The sequence below is a fragment of the Lytechinus variegatus genome, chromosome 11 (genome assembly GCF_018143015.1).
Source record: "Lytechinus variegatus isolate NC3 chromosome 11, Lvar_3.0, whole genome shotgun sequence".
Lineage (NCBI taxonomy): Eukaryota > Metazoa > Echinodermata > Echinoidea > Temnopleuroida > Toxopneustidae > Lytechinus > Lytechinus variegatus.
The window spans coordinates 30,652,093-30,673,030 of record NC_054750.1 but is presented as its reverse complement, the minus strand read 5'-3'; the positions used below and the strand labels follow the sequence as shown (position 1 = coordinate 30,673,030).

Here is a 20,938-nt window from a genome sequence, read left to right as displayed (position 1 = left end):
AATGGTGATAGTAAATCATATTTACCCTTCGTGTTTGGGTTCGTTACACCTTCTGAACTAACAGCTGGGATTATTCAAATTCGCACAGAAATTTTGAACATGTTTAAAATTTCCTGACAAATTGAAAAATTGTCGGTCATCTGTTTGAATTCGCATCTCTTATTGAGTCTGCGGTAATCGTTTATTTATTGTTGGTGTGTTATTGTTGCGCATATTCCCTCATCGTGCTTTTGCCAGTGTAGACCGATCTCGAAAGAACCCTTTAGCAACACGATGACACAAATGTACAAGAACGCCCGATCTATTCCCTTGTCTTTGTTTCTAATCGCACGCCATATCAAATCATTGCTCACCCTTCGCTCACATTCGGCTGCAATTTACCCAAAGATGTGAAACGAAAAACCGATATCCTTCGCATGTCATATTTATCCGATCCTTCGCTCACCGTTTGTTGATAAAATTTGACAATAGTTACTGATCCCATGATTTGACAGAAATTTTATTTGAATTTGTTAAATTTTCGTGCATTGCATGCATTTTTCCCATTCGTCACCCTTCGTCCGCCTACATTCGGTCATGTGTGAGGGGGTTTTAAGCTGCTGAGGTTATTATTTTATAAGAATAGTTTGATCGTGACATGTGATTTTGTCAATGTGATACGTCAATAAAATTGAATTATGTAATTGACTAATCAAAACTTAATCTGCATGGAGATGTGCTTCAATGGGATGTTTCAAGTGGGAATTATATCAACAGAAGGCGTCACATGGCGCCTTGTCCGGAGTAACTTTAAACGGGTGATGCCTGTCTTGAAGTCAGTGATCTTACTGGATGATCCTGCTTCGGAAGATGTTTCTTTATTGGAATATCTTGATAGAGCTGTATACTTCAATAATTGGATGGCAATAATAATAATAATAATAATAATCATATTGGATGGCTCAGAATGGAATGCCAGAAATATTCCAAGAATTTGGGCAAGTATTCCACGAATCGCAGATGGGTGGAATATTGGCCCTAATGAGTGGAATATTTCTGGTATTTCATGAAATATAGCCATGCAATGTAATTATTATCATCTATCCCCACTTCCCCAAGGGAGAAATTTGATTTAACAAGTCGTATCATTTATGGCATCATCACTTCATAGGATCAATGTAGGTCAACTTTCATGTACATGTAGTTCATTATGATGCTACTGAGTGTAATTGTGATCTATGCTATGTACCAAATACTTATTTATTTTACATAAACATGTAGTGCATGCTAAGGAGTTCAATACACCATAATACGAGTGTCCATAGATTTAAAATTTCTCGCGTGCCTTTATGTTTCAACGAGGCCATGCGGAAATTGCTGGTATATGCCACGACCGTGGCCATATACGGGATTATGTAATTGAAAAAAGCAAGCAATTGACCAATCAGAAGCCTTCTCTCATACAACCTATCTTATATTTGCATAGAGAAAGAGCACAGTGATTTTAGGAAAGAGTTAGACCATAGCCCAAGTTAGATAGGACATCAGAATACAGGCCTGTTTTATCTAAGGGTTACTTGGTTTTTTACTTCTTTTATCAATGATCAAAGTTATCCAGGGATATTCTGTAATCTCTATCCTGTCTCTGGGCAGGGGCAGACCCAGGATTTTCCAAAGGGGGGGGGGCAAATTTTTCGGAAAATCTTTGGTCTCATCCCACATAGCGTAATCCTACTTTGTCTGCAACAAGTTTGTCTCATCACCAGTTGATATACTTGCCATTCGGACCATTTTCAGCCCTGTTGCATAGCAACCATAATTACATTGCTCGACAGCCAATCAAAATTCAAGAATTTTGTGGAAGTTGTCCACGAAGAATAGTAAAGAAATATAGAGACAGGGAGTCCCAAGTACTTTGATATGACAGTTTATAAAACTGACACTGAATATTTATTTTCATTGAAAATGTGATGTCCTGCTTGGTGTGTTTCTTTAAATTTGAGGCTTTAAAAATATTGAAAATGTTTAAAATATGACCTGTAAAGTTCGTAAAAAGCCTGACTTTATGTTTCTAAACTTGAAAAGTTTATTTTGGTTTTATTGGATGAAGTCATTTTGTATTTGTTTTTATGAGAATATTTGCAAGGAGCTTTAAACAGTTGAAAGCTCCTTGATATTTGTAAGGAATCAGTCAGCGGGGAGCATTCTTCATGAAGTGGTTTGTAAGCGGTTATCACTGAGGACAGCTACCCTTGCATCTGACTTTGAAAGTAGCTTTTTCATATTCATTTAATGAATGCAGAATTACTATGTAATTGTGTGTTTGCATTGTTTTCTGCATAATCTTCAAGATGAGCAGTATAAAAATGCATTGATAGTCTACCAGAATGAAAGTGATTTGAATAGAGAAAACAGGTTTAAAACTGGATGTGTCATCTAAATAACATGCATAATGAGAAAGTTATTGCATTTTAAAGCTTTTCTTTTTTTTTACAAAACTGATGCGTTCATCATCCATGTTATGCAAATAATGGAGCTGTTGATGTCACATACGGTTTAGTGAGTCCACCACATATCTACCACCTCTTTTGAAACCAACCACCTCGGGTGCATTGAGATTATTGCGTAGTAAAAACACTTTGCGCGGGAAGGTATGCGCAGTGTCAGTAGGAACGATAAGAAATGATTTTACAAAAGAGAGGGATAAAAAGGCCAAAATTTTGCAGAATTTATCAAAATTGTATTGATCCAACCCAAACCCAGCTACAAAAGTTGTTCAAACCAAGAAATCTGATTGGAAAAGGCTGTAGAACAAATATCCGTCGTCAGTCGTCAAATCATGTGCTGTAGCTCACTTTGGAAGTAGCAAGACAATCATTTAGCATGGTGACATCAGAGAACTGACTTGGAAGAGTAAAAATATATCATCAGCTCGATAAGAATCATCTGTAAAATCAGTGTGTAAGAGGTTGGTCGGTCCAAAAAGGAGGGTGCAAATGAGCAAATGTGAAATTGTTATCGATCTGAACATGGGATTATGATCTGCAAAATTTTCTGCACAAATGAGACAAAAACTAGGTGAAACTGAAATTTTGCAAATACGATGCTAAGAAAATTTGGTGGTTGATAGGGGTTATGTCCAACCATGTTAGCTATTGTTTTGTATGTTATAAAAATAAAATCAAGTTTTAGTGTTTTTTTTTTAATTTTTCTCCAATAATGTTAGAAACTTTGTTTTAATCCTCATGAATCATGTACAATAATCATTATTTTGATTGATCATAGTTGTATTTAAAAGCAGTTTCTTAAATATGGGATGCATGAAGTTTCAAAAATTTAGTATTTCACAAATAATGAAATACAGAATAAATGGGCTTATGTGACATCATCCGCCTCTCAGTTACATAATTGGCATGACGTGCATATCACTGTTTTGTGAAAACTTGAAAATATAACTTTCTTTAGTGGCGGACCGTGACCCGGAGGAGACAAAGCATTGGAGGGGCAGAGCATTGTTCACAATGCTTTGTCTCCTCCGGGTCACGGTATGCCACTGACTTTCTTATTCAAGATCTGATTTTGATGAAAAATTCAATGCTGTGCTCATGTGTTACTTCTCTATTTCTATTTAAAGGAGAATGATACCTTTGGAACAGAATAGCTTGTATAAAAACAGAAAAATCAAAGAAACAGATCAACTAAAGTTTGAGAAAAATCGGACAAATAATGAGAAAGTTATGAGCATTTGAATATTGCGATCACTAATGCTATGGAGATCCTCAAATTGGTAATGCGAAAAAGATGTGTGATGTCACTTGTGAACAACTCTCCCCATTACTTTTGTATATATTTCACTTAAACTTTATCACATCTATCAGTAGATCATGTGTTCTTTCTATAGGAGGGCATGTAATACAGATTTTAAAAAAATGCATCATGGATAAAGAGTTTGTATCACCTTAAGAAAAAGCAAAAAGAGACATTTTGATGGTATTTTAGAGTCCATCAAAGGGAAAGTTGTTCACATGTGACATCACACATCCTTGTCGCATTGCCAATTCGAGGATCTCCATAGCATTAGTGATCGCAATCTTCAAATGCTCATGATTTTCTCACTATTTGTCTGATTTTTCTCAAACTTTCTTTGTTCTTATGATTCTTTGATTTTTCTGTTTCGACACAAGCTTATTTGTTCCAAAGGTTTTATTCCCCTTTAAGTTGTTTGTGAAGAGACCTTATTCCCTTCATGCACTTTTTATTTATTTTTTTGTAATTTCTTCATCATTGAGGAAATAAAAGTGGTTGATAACGGTTTAACCAGTTTAAAATGATGTTTTCATTTTATTGATTTCTTTTCAATCTGTGAGTGTTCTTTTGTTTTAGTATCACATATTATAATACACCTCTCAAATTAACTATCTTGGGTACAAGGATTCATCTACTAATATACAGTTCATTGAAGTCAAGTTCATTCTAGTATTGCAATTCACATTTGACCTTTAAACACCCCTGTATAAGAGTGGTGTTTGACAGACATCAACTTATTGTGTAAGCATGTATTATATGTAATTTGTTTTGGTTGTTGTTCTGCTCTGAAGCGCCTTGAGCATCTAATCAAGATGGAAAGTGTGCTATACAAGTCTTGTGGATTATTATTACTTATGACTTATTATTACTTGATGAATGACTTTGTCAACTGCAAATGACACAATTGATGGTAAATGCAAAAGAAGGTAAATTGAGAGATCAGTGCAGGGGCTGATCAGCATTTCATGAGATGGGGCTCTTAATGTGGGGTCTATGATTCTACTCATTCAGAATTTTTGAAAGTTACATCCCTCCAAATCAGAAACATCCCCAGGTGCAGAGGTCTCGGAACGGTTTTCAAAGGGGGGGGGGGGAGGGGGGGCTGACCATGCAAAAAAATTCATAAGGCATTTTTACGTTTTTGTACACAATTTTGGAAAAAAAAAAAAAATTTGGGGGGGGGAGGTTTAAGCCCCCTGCCCCCCGCAGCCCCTGAGGTGTGGAAATACATGCCCCCAGAAACATGTGACAGCTCCCACCCCCCTCCCCCCACAAAGAGAAAGAGCTTTTCACTTGATAAATGGGCATGCTGCCAATTCTAGGTACGGAGGGGGAATCCACTGGATCCGAGTATGGAGCAATGTACATGTAGGAGGGAAATTGATGTTTGGGGATTGGATAAGAGATAAGAGGGTACAAGAGGGAGAGGGAGTGAGAGACATGGGTGAGAAATGGCAAGTGGAGGGAAGAGGGAGAGAGACAGGAGAAAGGAATGGGTGTAGGTAAAAGAGGGAGCAAGGAAAGAGAGGGAGGGAGATGGGGGTGGTATAGGTAAAATAGGAAGGAAGGAGAGAGATAGAAAGGGAGGGGGGGGGGGACATTTTTTTTGCTAGGGGGTTTATTGGAAGGAAAAGTGTATCTTCTAAGAAAATGTGTTATATAAACCATGATCTTATCATTAATGTTCTTGTTGCTATGCTATTATAATAAAAGACACGGAGAAAGGAAGGAAATTGAAAGGTCATTTTGAGTATAAAGAAAATTTGATTAATGTTGAGATCACAATAGCGTTTATTAGTTAGATTAACCTAGAAGTTAATCACTGCCTTAACTCGCTGCAAATCTTTAATTCAATAAATTGTCCAACAAAAGGCGAACGTGCATGGCCGGATATCTCCCCTTCTCGTGGGGATGTTCTCCATTAATTTTTTCGATCACACCGTCCGATAATACCATGACAATTCTGTATCTACCATCACTTTTAATCCAAAGTGAGGATTGATTTCTCTTTTTGGTAATCCTGTCTCTATAGAGAGGACACAGGAATGGCCTAATGAACCCCCATCTTTCCCTAAGTCGACTTCATTGACCAAGTTCGCTCACGATCGATTGCGAAATCCTTTGTTTGCGCCCCTCAAAGAGAAGCAAGCTCTGGGAGCAATTCTCTATTTCGCGCCCAATTTAAATAAAAGTATAATCTTTTAAGACGTGCATTGTGCATCCTTTTCAAAAGACTCGCTTGTTTAAGAAGGAATTTTGTTGGGAGTGGAGGGTATTTTTCTGGGTATTTTTGTGCGCGTTAACGTTCAACATTTAGGCGATGTTGACATTTTTTCTCACAGCTGCGAGATTTACAGGCAGAAAGAAACGTGTAAGATGGTGAAGAACAATAAAGGGGAAGACGAAGACGAGAAGAAATTAAAAAGAAGGAGAAAAAGAAGGAGGAGAAGAAAAAAAAGAAGGAGAAGATGTAGAAGAAGAAGAAAGAAGAAGGAGGAGAAGAAGAAGTAGAAGAAGAAGAACAAAAAGAAAAAGAAGAAGTAGTAAGAGGAAGAGGAAGAAGAAGAAAGGAGTAGAAGAAGAAAAGGAAGATGAACAGGAAAGAATAAAGAAGGAAAAGTAGAATAAGAAGAAGTAGAAGAGAAAGGAGAAGAAAAGAATAATAATAAGAAGAATAAGAAGAAGTAGTAAGAAGAAGAGGAAGAAGAAGAAAGGAGTAGAAGAAAAGGAAGAAGAAGAACAGGAAAGACAGAAGAATGAAAAGTTAAAGAAGAGAAAGGAGAAGAAAAAAGGAGTAGAAGAAGAAGAGGAAGAAGAAGAAAAAAAAGAAGTAGAGGAAGAAAAGGAAGAAGAAGAGGAAAGAAAGAAGAAGGAGAAGTAAAATAATAATAAGAAAAAGAAGAAAGAAAGAAGAAGTAGTAGAAGGAGAGGTAGAAGAAGAAAATGAGATGAAGAAGAATAAAAGGAAGAATAAGAGGAAAGAAAGAAGAAGTAGAATAATAATACGAAGAAGAAGAAGAAGGAGGACGAGAGGGGGGGGGGGGGGGGGGTGAATGATCGAGGATAAGAAGGGAAAGAAGGAGCAATGAAAAGAAGAATAATAATATGATGTTAGAATAATCACAGGATGAAGAGAAGTGAATGAAAGGTACGTTTGGTATAAGTAAATAAAAGAGAAAGTAAGTCGGGGAGGATGAAATTAATAGTAAATGCATGCAAGATAAAAAGGGAATGCACAAATTGAAAGGAAAGTGATCGAGGTATTAATGAACGAAGGATAATCGGTCAATACATTCCTTTCTGCATGGTTATTATCATTATTGATTGATTTATTTTTTTGGCCTCATTTAGATCGGTTGGTATGGGGTAAATCGATCATAGACATCCTTTTTGTTAAAAAAACATGACAGCAATTAACAATGAGCATGACCATGCAGTCGTGTAAGAAGTCGAAACGCGAATGTAAATTTTCGTATAAGATGAAAGAAATCTAATCGCGAGACTCTGTCACATGTATTTTTTAGGAACCAACAATTTATTCACTCAATTTCCAAAAGTTACCTGATGTAATAAATAATTCCAGTCATATAGTTTACTTCCGACGTGTACATTAGGCTTAGTTCCTTGTTTTCATTTTTTAATTTCCTTTTTCTCATTTTGTCTTATATGAGGATAGATTTATTCTCGCACGCCATGATTTTTTTTTCGCCGAATGTCAATTACCGGGTATACCTGCTAAAATCCTCTAAAGTCAAAACTTATTCTCGTATGTGGTGAGAAAAAAACCCTGCTGGGTGATTGAAAAAAAAAGATTGATCCACATAATTTCTAAAGAGTAATCTTCTATTTAAATTTGGATGGATTAATGAAGATCAAGATTTAAAACGCGACAATAAGGCAATCAAGGATTAATTGGTAGAACAGGCCTTTTCGAGGAGATGATCATTGAGCTGAGATTATTCTTTAAGCCTAGTCTTAACAACCAAATATGCAGTCGTAAGTGTTACAATATACTGGTATTCACTTACAATAAACCGGTAAATATACGAGGAAATAAATATACTTCAAATATAAAAGCAAGGAAATTGACAATATTGTTGTTTCAATTCGACCAACGTCACCGGAAATTATTATACCACCCTCACGGCGAATGGGGTTGAGAGGGCTAGGGACACAGCCCCCCCCCAAAAAAAGGAGAAGGAAGAGCATAAAATGTGATATAATTTCCCGAGCTTTATGTCAACATATATAACAATGTATGTGTCTGTGTGAAATGTTCTGCTCGGAGTTGGTCCAATAATTAACAATTCAAAAAGAAATAAAAACTCCGTAATGAAATATATATATATATGTTTTTTTTAGGGGGGGGGGTCTTTTTAGGACCAAAAAAGTGCAGTGCTTTATACTGACGGGTTTACCCTGGGTAAGATAGTAAAATAAAATTATGAATGAATAAATGAATGAACGAATGATTGAATAAATGAATAAATAAACACATATGAAATAATGTAATAATATAATGTGTACCTTGAAATGAAAAAAAAAACAGATGAATGAACGAATGAATGAAATCGGATGAATGAATAATAAGTAAATTGAATCTTTAGTTTAATTAGTAAAAAATTATCCCCCGGGACTTAATTAGCCCCCCTTGCCCCCACCCCTGATCTCCACATCACTCCTCTCTTGATTTCCTCGGCACTTTTTCTTTCCGTTCTTTTTCTCTTTGCTTTAGTACGAGTTCTTGATCTTCCCGTATACCTTTCACACAAGGTCTGTAATTGTAGACTATATACAGGCCGACCACCATTCACCTGTATGTGTTGACCGTGTCTATTGGAATGGATGAGGGAAAGCGAGCATTCTTGACCATGGTCATTGGTCCATTGTCGGGGGATTAGCTTATCGCCTTCGATTATTTACACAACATCTCCCACCTACGCGACCATTTCACACCGGAAAAATAATTTTGATCTCCTATAGCTTGAGTGCATACTATGGATGCATCGAAGCAGACCTGATACTTCGATTGACCGGGTACTTCGTTCCTACTTTGTTGAGTTGTTGATTTTTAGAGGGATCGCATACTTGTTGAAAAATATAGTAATGATATATATCGAAGGGGGGGGGGTAGATAGGAGGTGGTAAATTTAAGTTTGTGTATGGATTTAAGAAAAATATTCATTATAAAACAATGTGCAAACAAAAGTATCATTTACAGAGCTATATTTACAGTTTTGGGGCAGGCCTGTAATAGATAGTATTACCACATGTATTGTATTGTATTGTATTGTATTGTATTTATTTAATCACGGTAAAACTTACATTCAGTCATAACAGACTGCTTTTCAGCAAGTCCGTGAACATTAAAAAAACATGTAAAAGTGAGACAATACGAAAATATTTTAAATATTACAGTAACACATAATATAAGACATACATAATTAAAATGAAAAACAATAAGTAAAACTACATAAAACCGCAGTGCGAAGAGAAATCATAGAAATTCTCTAGCCCCCCCCCCCGCAGATGAGTTAGAAGTCGATGGAATTAACTGATTTCATAAATAAAGAGAACTGATCCAGTTGCCGGGTATTACTTGGTAAGGAATTAAAATGTATTATGCCTGTATTTTGGAATCCCGGATATTTCCCTAGGCCTAAAACCCAACTTGTATGCGGACCTGCATTTCGATGATAAATGTTTTCCCACCGATTATCCTGCAGCTACAAAGCCCAACCTTCTGTATATACTGCGGTTCCAGTATAGAACTTCCACTACCAGGGAAGAGGCAAACAATCAGATCAAATATTCGGTGTGAACGGGGCACCATTCTTTGAACACCCCCCTTACCCGCCCGGTTGGTTCCCATGAATGCCCCCCTTCTTTTGAAACAATGTACCATGTAATCCCGTGTGTGCTGTGGTTGGTTCAGCACACGTGTGAAGTAATCGGGCACTTCAGAACTTGACTGTCAGAGAAAGAGCCTCTGTGTGTGTGTGTTGACAACTTGTCACTTGTCTTATTACACAGCAACCTGTCATCACTTCGTCATTTTCTAGTGATATCAAGGATTGTGAGCACATCATCATCATCATCTATCTCTAGCTAGCTACCCGACTCTACTACACTGCATTGTACATCTCCTCAGATGGGCGATATCTAACTTGATTCATTTCATCTTGAAGCGCCTTCTTCACTTCTTGAAATCTCCGAGTACATCAGTTGCTCTTCAAACTTTATGTTATTATCCCATTGGGACCTTCGAAGGTTGTGGACATTCAGTTTGATGTGGTCACTTTATGAGAGCATGGACCTATGATGAGAGAATGAAGGGCGAACTCCTCTGAGCTGAGCTATGCATTTTGAACTTGACACGCTTGATATCGCCATTTTCATCAAACTTCAAGTCGGAATTGAATTTTGTTTGATAAAAACTTTTGGAGTTGTCCCCCGGTCGGTTCAAGTTCAGAGTTTTTGATAATCACGGTCACTAAGTTCGAACTCAAGTACATGCTGTACACCGTATTGTTTATGACAACTGCCCTGGCTTTGGGGATAAGAATTTGCTTGCTGCCCGAGTGGTCTCTCCGTGAATGAGATTGTGATGACGAAATTCTTCTTCGTACGTTGATAACCAAGGACATAATATACCTGCAGATTCCATGAAGATGGATCGCCTCTTGCTTTTACCAGTTTTCATCATTTACATGCAAGTTCTTCTAACTTTCCAATCAGAAGGTGAATTTTCATTCTTTACGTTCTCACTTCATCGATTGCTCATTTAATATGCTCATTGCATTTTGTTCTTATTTTATATTTTTTTATATCGAATTATTTGCATGATTATGAGTTACATATCTTGACATAAAAATGTGTGTACATGTATATGACGGTATACATAATACAGGAAAAGTAATTGTATACTTTGAAATATGGAGTAAAACAAATCGGATCGGATCGAATGTTTAGTCATCTATTACTATTATTTCACTACTAAAGTATAAACAAATATGTTACCATTAACAATATCATAACTGATGTCTTCGTTTTGTACAACTTGTAGTTGTCTTACTCGTATGTTGCCAAAAATTCTGAATTAAGATCTGCGCGTCATTATGGTTAATGCATCCACAGAGGGAGGTTCATGTCGGGGCGTCTATCTATGTTTGGGAGAGAAAGGGCATAAGTGTAAAAAGTCCCCCCCAAAAAAAAAAATGAATAAAAAAAATGAAATAAAAAAAATAATAAGTAATAAGAAATCGGTACGCTTTGCGCACCAGTCTATAATTGAAAAAAAGTATATATTTACATAAATATTTGATGAAACTTTCAAATTGTCAATAGGTGAGACAAAACGAGTTGTTTGCCCCTTTATTTCCATTGGGGAGGGTAATCGCCCCTGCCCCCCCCCCCCCCGCTGTCGTTTCCTCTGGAGGGAGGGGTATCTCTGATTGAAAGAGGAAAATTAGTTGTCAAGAAAAGAATGAACGGGAAGGTGGTTTGAAAGGGCTGTAAAGAAATGACTGAAGGGGGGGGGGGGGGGTGATCAAAACAAATTGTAAGCACACTATTGTTGTTTAACATTAAAATGCTGTATGCTTATTTCGGATCGCCCCTAAACAAACTTAATGAACAAGTCATGACTGAGTTCCCCTTTAAAAAATAAAGAATGAAATCACTGCATAGTTCACTGACAATGAAATGACCGCGGGAAAATGACCCTGTTTACTTTGCAGCACAATCTTCGAGCCGATCTAGCAGGCGACCAGGGTTTCTTAATGGACGTCGAGGCGAGATGGATGATAACCTCGACCTCTCCGTAGTCGTAGAGCGTCGTCCACCTACCGACAACCGAAGACCTGGTCATCGTGATGTGGCCTTAGCAAGCTTGGAGATCCTTGTAGCCGGACAACGGACGAAAAAACCAACAACGCCAGCACCTAAACAAGGTAAATTTTAAAATCGCATTACATGTATAATCTTAAAAGTAGATTTAAAAAAAAAATATTTAAAAATTATTTTTTTATAGTTACTTTTTGAAAATTTGAAATCAAATTACTTTATAATGGGAATTTTCAAAACGCGAGTTATTCTCAAAGTTTTTTAATGTCATTATGAAAACATGTTGTATAATCGTTATCTAATGCAATGTACTTCCTTTAAAAATGATTTTCCATTCTTCAGCTGATTCAAATATTAGATTGTTTGTATACTTGATTCTGATCGACTGCCACTGTGAGGATTTTGCTTTAAGATGTTTATATTTCTATTTAAAATCCACTTTTGTTAAATTTTTTTTATGTACTACAGTATTCAGAAAATTGTCAGATTTCACCCTTTTCCCTTTATACCCATCTTTCATTTTCCCTTTTTATGGATTGCGATTTATTTATGTATTCGTTTATTTTATTTTTGTTATATTATCATCTTTTTATTATTATCATTTTTTTTTGGGGGGGGGCATGCTCCCAACTATAAGTTAGTGCAGTGAAAGGTGTTTAAGTTTTTCAACACCACATGTAGTTCTTTTTTAAATCTTTCATTTCTCTTATCAAAAAACATCAACATTGAATTAGAAAATATCGTGTCAAATTCCAAAATTTATAATAAATGATATTGTTTTGAAAGTTAGATAATGATTCTGATTTGTGTTGACATTGAAATTCAATAAACCTATCAATCTTTACTGTCCTGTACAATCGTTTCTATCGATATGTTGAATCTTAATCATTTTCATCCGCATCTTTGTTCTCATCTTTTCATCTTAACTTTCATCTTCATCATCCAGCAACTGACGACTACTTGTAGTTCATGTACATCGGATGTTTTCATAACATTTCCGAAAATGTCTCAGAAATGTTTTTCCCCATAATGTTTTCTATACCTTTTTTTTACACCCTTCCTCATGTAACGTTATTAAAAAAATGTTGAATCTAAAGTTTTGTTTTAAATGTATAATATCAAAATCAACTTTTGATCTTTTTAAGAATATAAAATGCTGTGATATCGTTTCTAAGAAATTGTATATTATATTTTTTGTAATTATAATTATTATTTGTCTTTCTTGGAAACAGTATTTTCTAAGAAAACCCTCCATCAAATTATGACATTTGTTCAAAATTTGACAAACATCAAAATTTGACTTAATAATTGTTGATATTTTCCCTTAGAAGTCTTTTCTTATCCATATGGCATTGAAACATCAACTTTTATGTTGAGAAAAAAAAATGTTTTCCTAACATTAACACTATACATAACTGGTTTTTGTGCCAGCTGTGTTGTAAATACACCACGTACCCCTCCTACGCGTATATTTTATAACCACTTTCACATTCCTCTGTATTCGTCCATCGATGATGCTTAATAGGCCTATACGTACATAGGGGGGTCTAGTGAAGCCATTAATTTCTCTGATCGTTGGTCCAAGTTCAGCAACAATGGGGTCAATTGTTGGTCAGGTCTTAGCGCCACAAAAGGGGGATCTGTTTATTGTCCTATCTTACATCAGTGACACAATGGAATGGCTTACCTACCATCAAAGGATTGGGGATAGTCAAAATGAGGGGAATACTTTAAAAAGGCGATCGAAATACCAGCTATTCTATGAGGCCATGGTTATTTTCACGGGCCATATAGGCATGCACGTGAATGGAAAAGTGGGTGAAAAGAAGTATCCAGCTGTCAGAAGGCTTTATGCGATATAAGAATGAATTTCTAAGTAATGTGAAGTTCTTGACCAGTGACTTAACGCTGGATGAATGGGCCTAACATGACGTAGAATGTTACCATAATTAGTGTCGATTTTGTCATCAATCTGTTGCCTATAGCTTATTCTTAGTGTTAGGGGAAAGTGTTGATTACAATTTTATCATTTTGGCTTGTACGCATTAGTACGCCCATGTATTAATGATTGTCAAATTAGCGCAGTTATTTGTGTATGTCGATACAAACATACACGGTCAATTGTAAATAACAGTTAATTATATGTTGAAATTATTGAAATCATTTTCATGTTTGCTCCAAGTAATGAAATTACCTGTTTTTTGTAGCCTATATCTCGAAATGACCTATCGCTTTCTTCATTAGATGTGAAACTAGTAGAACTCAAAATAACAAACAAGAAGACTATCTCCTATAATTCTTAACAATTTAACGTTATTCTGTTGATAATAATCTAAAATGAAATAAAATGGACTAACTAAGAATTATCTTTATTGTGTATTTTTAGATACCAAAAGTTTTATGCACCATACTATATAACCTTAGGCACATTATCTTTGGAAATCATGAATACTTAGATCACTCACACATTGCTTAACAAATTAATCTGATTTTTTTTACAACACACATATTTTATTCATTCTTCTCCCGTTACACGCCCCCTTTAAATATTTTGTTTTCCTTATTTCGTCATTTTCTCGAGTTACACACTGTCCATTTTAACTTGCAATAACACCGGTGTTGATTTCAACACCAGCCTGGTATCTATATCGGTCCAAACCAGAGAGGTGTTGAAACAACACCGGTTTGGCCATAGGTTAACACCAATTTGGCATTTAAAGGACAAGTCCACCCCAACAAACACTTGATTTGAATTAAAAGAGAAAAAATCAACAAACATAACACTGAAAATTTCATCAAAATCGGATGTAAAATAAGAAAGTTATGGCATTTTAAAGTTTCGCTTAATTTCACAAAACAGTTATATGCACATCTCGGTCGGTATGCAAATGAGGAACTGATGACATCACTCACTCACTATTTCTTTTGTATTTTATTATATGAAATATGAAATATTTTTATTTTCTCGTCATTGTCATGTGAAATGAAGTTTCATTCCTCGCTGAACATGAGGAATTCCATTATTTTAACATTTTGTGCTTTAGGCAAGGAGGTCCTAATCGTCAAGTATGTAAAAATTGAAATATTGTATAATTCAAACAATAGAAAACAAAAGAAATAGTGAGTGACATCATCCATTTTTTCATTTGGATGTAACTGGCTCGTTCTATTTTGTTAAAAATAAGCGAAACTTTGAAATGTCATAACTTTCTTATTTTACATCCGATTTTGATGAAATTTTCAGCATTATGCTTGTCTGATTTTTCTCTGTTGATTCAAATCAACATTTTCCTGAGGTGGACTTGACATTTAAGCAACACCATTTAGTGTTAAACAGATATCGGTTTGATTCTTAACTGGCGTTGTTTCAACACCTCTCTGGTGTGGACCGATATAGATGTCAGTCTGGTGTTAAATCAACACCGGTGTTTTTGCAATCATCTCTAGTTACGCCGGTCACCCCTTTAAACTGTATTTCATATTTCGTTCTCATAATCCCTTCCCTAGTTTACACCACCCTTTAATATACCTAATTTCATATTCTACTCTTTTTTTCTTCTTCAGTTACCCGTCGCCCCCTTCCTGTGTGTCGGAACGGTGGTATCCGACTACTGGGTAGTTTCTGCTACTGCACCTCCAAGTTCATGGGTCGGTACTGTGAGATCTACCGGTACAACAGCAGCTGCGGACGTGTACCGCACGGCAGATGGGTGTACCTGAACTGCAATAGCTGCCATTGCGTGGCCGGTGTTCTCAAATGCCAACCCCATGTGATGCCCGGTTGTGGTAAGTTGAATTTATGTCAAGATTGAAATTAAAAGCACCATATCTTGATCACGTCCGTACCTCCGTCACAAAAGGAATTTCAATGTCAAATACTGTAAATAACATGGTCTTTTTCTCTATTTTATTGAAAGCTCTTCTCCCTGAATTGTATTTGACAAAAGTTACGTGTGTTAGGAGGGGGTGAGGTAATACTCCCTAAGCTGTTCTATGCCCCCAAAAGTACACATTGCTTTGTAAAAATAAGTTCCAGCCCTCTTAGAAAAAAACAACAACAGATGCACACTTTATTTTCAGGCAAGTGGGGGGGGGGGGTGGTTCAGTAGTTCAGTATTTTGTGATGAATATCTTGAATGGAAAATGACACCGGGTGATCGAACAAGATATTGGTTTGGAAGTTCTCAGAGTGTACTTTACCATTGAAAAAAAGCACAGAATTAATGATTTTAATCAAGGTTTTTTTTTCTTGTCATAGTAGGGTATTCATATTCTCTTCTTTCCTTGTTGATGTCACACAATTCATAGTTGAATAGTTCCGATATTTGATTTGAAGATTATTAAGAACCCATTTCCTTCATTTTTCTCTCTCCTTCAGATATTCAATCAGAAGTGTCGACCACGGTGTCTCAACCAAATGACGACGACGATGAACTCGTGGCGTTCGAGTACAACAGCGCCACCAGGCGGTCATATCATACCAGGGTAGTTGCCCTGTCGCTGATGATGGCAGGCTTGTTGTGTCGGATCCTTATCAGCATACCAGATAGATAGCACACCATATAAACTTTTAGAGAGGATATTGTAAATAGATGTACATAGAGATGATTTATTTTAAGACAAGTTATTTTATCGTATCCTATAGTACCGTGTTCAAACCTGTGATGTCTGCTCTCAATACCTCTTTCATGAAAGTTGTCATCACTGACAAGTTTGCTTTCTCCGACAGTTACCACAGTAACAGTCAGAGGCAAGTGCTTCACAGCCAATAAAAACCAAGGATTTCACTGAAATTGTCAGCACCGATAATTTATAAGTCAGTGCTGACAGCTTTCATGAACCCCCCTAGTCTTTTCTTTCCCCGCGCTGTCTTTTTTTTTTCTCTCTCCTCTCTCCCCTTTCTCCCTCTCCCCCTCTCACCTCTCTCCATCTTTCCTTTCTCTCGCCTCTCTATATTATTCTTTATTCTCTCTTCCACCCTTCATTCAGAGCCAACCATCAACTATACGCCACGAACTGCTTTTCTCTCTTTTCCCTCTTTCCTTCTGTTTACCTCTCTTCATTCTGTTTCAATCCCTGTTTTCTCTCTTTCACGCACTCTCCTTTACTCCCCTTCTCCATCCCCATACCATCTTTGCCAGTGGGTCAAAGATTCATTTTGATTTTGTACATCTAGTTCCATCTATTTGCCTTGATCTCGGAAGAGACGTGACATCAAATTTCCCGTTCCGTCCAAACTGATGTACACGAATTTATGTGAAGCAGTACTCCGCTTATTTATTGCCTTTCGTGTTTTTCTACCCTTGGTACATGAAGTTCATGAAAACTTGAGTTATTCAATGTTCTTCAGCAGAATTTAAATCAATGCATTTTGCTTTTTCGAAGTTTATTTTTACTTAAGAATTGCAAAAAAGTACTCTATTAGTATTGGTTAAAGTTACATCTTTTTAAATTCAAGCGCAAGAAATTGTGTTAATATGAATGTTGGTTGTTCATACTTAAGCGAAGTCGTTTTTTTTTCTAGAAAAGCATGAAAATATATGTTCTGATGAAAATTTTATGTGAATCTATATCTCAAGTGAAAAATATTTATTTTCATTGCATGACAATCGTTGTTTTTTATGTATTTCTCGCTGTGGGGCACAGCTTGTGATTTGATGTCATCAAGTCTTACCTTGATTCAACTCCTATATTGAAAACCTAAATGAATGGTATTAGAAGTAGGGGCGGCATTAAAAATCAGGGGGCTGCGATGATTTTCTTTTCAACAGATGACAAAAAACCAACAACAACAAACGAACAAGAAACGGATGAAAAAGTGGAGAAAAGAAAAGAAAGATGACTTATCGTGTAATTACGAAATACATTGCTTGTTATTCAACAATTGAGACCCCCTTCTGCCCCCTATATTTAAATGCCGTGATGCCGCCCCTAATTTTAGATCAACAACAGGGGCGCGAAATCCGTTTTCATTGTATGTTGGTACGTAATGTGAACACAACCCTGATTTCATTCATACCCTGTTTAAAAATATTTGTTTCAAGGTGGGGGACGTATACATTTTGTAAACTTATACTATACATCATTCTGTACAACCCAAGAGCGATTCGCATGGGTCATTTTCGTATTTTTCAATGGCAGTTACAGACACTGAGGGATCGTACCCACCTCGCTGTATGAGATCTGTATTAAACATTTTTACCAAACGGGATGTGTAAACACTGCACTGCAAAACGCCGGTGTTAATTTAACACCAGCCTGGTATCTATATCGGTCCACACCAGAGAGGTGTTGAAGCAACACCGGTTTGGCGTTATAGACAAACACCAATAGGTTTGAACTTTACTGGTGTTGTTCAGGACTTGTTACAACGCTTCTCTGGTGTGGACCGATATAGGTACTTTTTTGCAGTGTGGTTGATTCTAATTGGTGTTGGTGCTGGTTGGGTAAATCAATCTCCATATCCTCGCCTGCAGCACTGAATATTGGTCTATACAAAGATAATTATCAGTAAATAAATAAACATTATCTTGTCCGTCCCAGTGCTATCTTCGTTTCAGTTCGGTGTTGTGTCTGGGGTTACAGTCATTACCGGTCAATACCGTATTGGAGTAGACCCATTCACTTAGCCAACGTATATTGCTTATATAATTCGTGTTACTTTGTTTTCCTCGTGCCTCTTTATTCTGTTATACCGCCGATGCCTATTCTGAAATGTTTATGTCTAATAAATCTACAGTTATTTTTTCTTGTTTTACGCATATCTTCTCTTACCCTTTCATTAATTCTGTTTGTTTTCGATGGATAGTGGATATGATAAGAACTATGGTAATTAGGAGCTAATGAAGTCTATGATTTAATGCAGATAATATGCATTTTAAGTAGATTTAACGCAAGCATAAAAAGAAAGACGTATATAAACACATGCCTGCCCTCTTTTAATTCATTTATCTCCTCTCTACCTCTGCAGCTATTTTCTCCCCCTCTCTTTCCACCCTCTTCTCTATTTTACAATTCCACCCCCTTCTCACCCCCTACCATAGATCGGACTTTTCGCATTTACGACGGAGACTCTCTACAAAATGCAAGTCAAATCACAATCAGAGAGAGCTGAGAGGCTTTTGTCGAAAGTTGGTGGACCGGGACAGCATCGGAATCTCTTGGCAACGACGACATATTTGCAATTGTTCGTCCGGTGCAGATCTTCCGTATCTGCTGCCCCATCAGTCCTCCAACTTTCTACAAAATCCTCTCAGCTCTTCATTGTGATTTGACTTGCATTTTCAAGGGAATCGATGCATTGTAGAGAGTTCCCCCCCGTAGTAAATGCGAAAACTACCTAATATCTCAATTCCCCTACCAATGGTACGTAGGTTTTTCATGCAGAATATAAATGCGATGGGATGAATTTCATATGTCTGACATTCCAATTACTATAATTCAGCTTTCATTTCAATAAATAATGGAAAGAGGTTATAGATATTGAAGGGCATTTCCAGCAGTTGCTCCAGGCGCTGTTTCTCCTAAATACTCCCAAAATGCACCACATTACGATTATGAACTTCACAACTGAGTAGCTCGTCAATTATACAGTTAAACCATGGACCTGGTTACATCGACGACTCCGGCTCCATGGTGACCAATAACATGCCATACGAAATAACGTAATATTTTTGCTGTGTCTGGAGACGGTTTCGTCGGTGTGAATGTAGCATCCGAAAGAGACAGCCCAATGTCCTTGATTAAATCGGTAGTACTATGTGTACGCATCTATATCGCTTAACTTCGGCGCTCCCTGTATATAGTTTCACATAAGCGTCTGTTACCCATAAATTCAAGTTCGTCAAGAGAAGTGGCGTGTATTGATTGTTAACATGAATAAATAGTGCATGACTCCTTGGAGGGGGGGGGGGGTACACCGTAAGAAGTAGGAATGATAAATGATTCGCATTTGCATTGATCCTTAAAAACCCCCGCACACCTCAAGACTGGTCAACGAGACCACGATCCGAGTTTGTGAAGTATGTAAAATAAAACAAATCAATGTAAACAAAACTTAATTCCAGATATATCTCTAACGTTTTTCTTTATCAGTTTTGTCATTTTTATAGGGGGTTTACAATTCAAACTTCACAATTTATACTTGCTTCTCCAAACATTCCCCCGGCATGACAAGGAATAACGTTTGGCAGAAAAATCAAGCCCTATATTTCATGCGAATCACTGCTACATGTAAATCAGATATCGAAGCGATGTTCGAGGTGTGTGGGGGAGGGGCCAATGGCGATCGAGGGAGTGTTTCTGCCAAGAAAAACGGTAGAAATGGGAAAATCTCTTTATATCAACCCTTAAATTCCATGTGCTCTTCATGATTCACGTCTACTTTTATCCAAACTATTTTCAAGTTTTGCGCAAATCATTTTCCATGAACATTTCAAAAGTGTGGTGCTCACTCACGCGAAAAGGTTTTTTCGATATATATAGTCATAATCGCCATTCGCATAGAAAGACCAAAACCAATATATAAATGTGGAAAAGGCTTGAGGATATTACAAATATATCATTTCATATGAATTATAAAAAAGTATAGACCTTTTTTTAATACGCACGGTATAGGCAGTCTTTTCAAATGGCTACTGTATATTACACTATCAAATTGTTATTCGCAAATGGATACAGAGGCTCGAGCATTATCATTATCTTGATTCTAAACGCTTCACGGACAGACGAGCGTATCATTATTTACTAATGGACCTTTCGTTTTATTCTTCTAGTTTTTTACTCTCTCAATTATATTAAATATATTATTCATGAGACCCATTAGTGGAGGCTGGCTTATATCAACAGGAATATGGGCTTATTGGCCTATTATAGTTTAATATTAATATTTCACTAATGATTCGTTGCCACCAGTCGCAAACGATGAAAATGAATTCCGTAGCAACCCTTGTCGATTCCAAAACCAGTAAGCCCATGCTAAGAATATGCATATCTAAGTAAATATTGTAAAATTCACACAGTAAAATGGGGAAAATGTCATCAAAATCTGATAACAAATAATGAATCTATTACATTTTTTAGTTTCAGCAATATGTTGTGAAAATATTTATACACTAATTAATATTCATTATGTGGGCTGATGACGTCACATCTCCACTTTCCTTTTTCTTATGTTATTACATGAAATCATAAATGTTTCACTTTTGTATGTGTGAATGATTATGTCTCCCTTACAATGAAATAAGTTGCAGCAATGAATATCTATCAGTCTTGTCAGTTGTCAAAACAAATGGTTGGTTGAGAAAAA

The 20,938-nt window shown here is 36.5% G+C and overlaps 1 protein-coding gene across 1 annotated transcript; it reads left to right on the top strand.

Annotated features, from left to right (window-relative positions):
- Positions 1-9,727: 9,727 nt before the first annotated feature.
- On the top strand, positions 9,728-17,574 carry LOC121423938. Its single transcript, XM_041619487.1, has 4 exons — positions 9,728-10,527; positions 11,526-11,738; positions 15,196-15,417; positions 16,010-17,574. Exons 1-4 carry the CDS (start codon positions 10,452-10,454, stop codon positions 16,183-16,185), a joined length of 687 nt encoding a protein of 228 aa, XP_041475421.1. The 5' UTR covers positions 9,728-10,451; the 3' UTR covers positions 16,186-17,574.
- Positions 17,575-20,938: the final 3,364 nt, after the last annotated feature.

Coding starts and splice junctions, on each gene's coding strand:
- LOC121423938 (XM_041619487.1), top strand. CDS start 10,452: ATGAAGATGGATCGCCTCTTGCTTTTACCAGTTTTCATCATTTACATG. Junction 10,528..11,525: donor TCTAACTTTCCAATCAGAAG/GTGAATTTTCAT, acceptor TTTACTTTGCAG/CACAATCTTCGAGCCGATCT. Junction 11,739..15,195: donor AACGCCAGCACCTAAACAAG/GTAAATTTTAAA, acceptor TTTCTTCTTCAG/TTACCCGTCGCCCCCTTCCT.